Source organism: Phytophthora parasitica (genome assembly GCF_000247585.1).
Source record: "Phytophthora parasitica INRA-310 unplaced genomic scaffold supercont2.27, whole genome shotgun sequence".
NCBI lineage: Eukaryota > Oomycota > Peronosporomycetes > Peronosporales > Peronosporaceae > Phytophthora > Phytophthora nicotianae.
This window is the reverse complement of record NW_008649013.1, coordinates 577949-580042: the sequence shown is the minus strand read 5'-3', so window position 1 is coordinate 580042 and position 2094 is coordinate 577949. Positions and strand designations below refer to the sequence as shown.

The following is a 2094-nucleotide window of genomic DNA, read 5'->3' as shown; positions in this document are numbered from 1 at the left end:
CGGGGAATTTCAGCGGAAACAGCGACGGACAACATAAGAGTTCAAAAGTGCAATATCAATATTGTGGCTATACAGTAATTACAATTATGCAATATATCCGGGGTTTTTTTCTTCCAAGCCCACAACGTGGGCTGGTTGTGGCGAATGCTCTCGCTGCTGGGAAATGTAAACTAACTGAGACTACGACATGGGTGGGTTTTAGCGCACCGATGAAAGGTAATGTTGCTAGAGATTCTATCCGAGAATCGTGTAACGATGATGCCAGTACAATTGCAGCACCGTTACTGCAATGTGTCGGCCATGCCCTGATTCTGCTGGTACTCTTACGAAGGTGAAGAATACAGAAACACAGCTCTAGATGCAGTATACAAAACAAGCTCCAGTAGCTTATCGCTTAAGTGTGGATGCAGCCAAGTGCAGCGGTTACTACGACGGCGTTATCTAAAAATTCTACGTTTCATGCATTGTTGGAGACACACTGATACCACACACAGCATCATAAAACGATGGTCTAGTGAAGTTCCACAGCAGCTTGGTGGCTCGATCCAAACCGGTTCGTAGACATCTATGAGTATAAGTTCTACAGGCCGGAGTTGAATCGCACAGATACGGCGTTTCTGACCCATGATAGTCTCTTTCAATCCTCGCACAAACCATTCTAGTGGTTCAAGTGTCTTCTATGAACATTGAAATACAGGTTATCAAGCTAAGAATGAAATAGAAGCCTCTTACCGTTTAGAGTCGTGATAGTGTAGCTTTGCATGGGTTACTGAAATGTTTATGTTAGACGCATAAAACTCTCTTGCTCTTTTACTGCCGCACGCTAAAGCCTAACATTTTTCAAGAGTGTTGCAAGTCGGCGAAGCTTCCTTACCTGTCAGCAAAGCTAACGTAGTTGGAGATAATGATGTTGGATTTACCACATCTGCACATGATTCAGCGCCGTCAGTTAACTTCGGAGCAGAAATTCTGCTCAGCGGGCTATCTAAGTACTCTGTCGCCATCGTAATTTCCCTCCCATAGGCGATGAAACCATCCGCTCCAAGCGCGCATACAATAAAGTGTGTGCCACCAAATGACGCCTCGTATAGACTTCCACTAGGACAGTCCACCTCGCTGCTATTGATGATATACTCACTCGAAACGGCCGTGAGATTGTTGAGTGCATCAACGATGGAGTCGAACGGTGTGATTGAAGACAGGCATTTCACGGTTTGTGTGGTGACAGACATGCTGTCATTTCCCGTACTCTCCACGACGTATGCGGAGCCATCAACAACCATATACGTAAACTTTGAATCTCCCTGGATAAATGTGGTGAATCCGTCGTAGCGAACGCTTGTTAGGTCAGAGGTCATGCCTGGTCTGGCGAATACGTCGAAGACAGATTGTCCGTGGATCTGCATATTCTTTCCCTTGAGCATGATGTGGAGGCGCACCGATGGGGCATTATTCAATGGTTGATGTAGGCATTCCGCTAGCGTCTCACAGGTCTGGATGGATTCGCTTGTCGCAATATTGACAGTTACGAAGAGAGCGAATATGAAGGTATGTAGTCCTACTGGCATCTTAGCGCGTGCGGAATGGCGTTCTTAACTACCGACTGAGCAAATCGGTTATGACTGGCTTGCGCTGGATGACTCTGCATTTTAAACGTGTGGAATAGAGTGCCGGATCTGTTGGTATCGCGCAAATTGTTTGGCTCCCAACAAATTGTGGCAACGGTTTGTTGAATCATGCTGAGCATGTACAGTACACTGTAAATTAAAGACACAACAAACAAATCATTTCATATCACAACAGACTATCAATACTTCGTTCTTTCCATGATTATAGCGATGTGGTAAAGTGCATACGGCGAATTGACCTGTGAATGTTAATCAAATTGCCCTGTTTTGCAGGTTTGAACTGTACATTGCACAGTATTAATACATATACTGTACACTTCAGAGCACAACGATTTCTCTCTAGAAACTCTATGCCAACTTACTGAAGACGTACATGGCGTAACGATAGCAGTGAACTATCTACGGAGTCCAATCAGGATTCTGTACATCTGTAAAATGGTAAAATACAAGATCAGATCTTGTCCTG

At 44.6% G+C, this 2094-nt stretch overlaps 1 protein-coding gene across 1 annotated transcript; it reads right to left on the bottom strand.

Annotated features, from left to right (window-relative positions):
* Positions 1-816: 816 nt before the first annotated feature.
* On the bottom strand, positions 817-1499 carry PPTG_11654 (hypothetical protein). Its single transcript, XM_008907780.1, has one exon. It carries the CDS (start codon positions 1422-1424, stop codon positions 831-833), a length of 594 nt encoding a protein of 197 aa, XP_008906028.1. The 5' UTR covers positions 1425-1499; the 3' UTR covers positions 817-830.
* Positions 1500-2094: the final 595 nt, after the last annotated feature.

What these genes read in the sequence shown, in the direction of transcription:
- PPTG_11654 (XM_008907780.1), bottom strand. Translation starts at nt 1,424, where the DNA reads ATGCTCAAGGGAAAGAATATGCAGATCCACGGACAATCTGTCTTCGAC.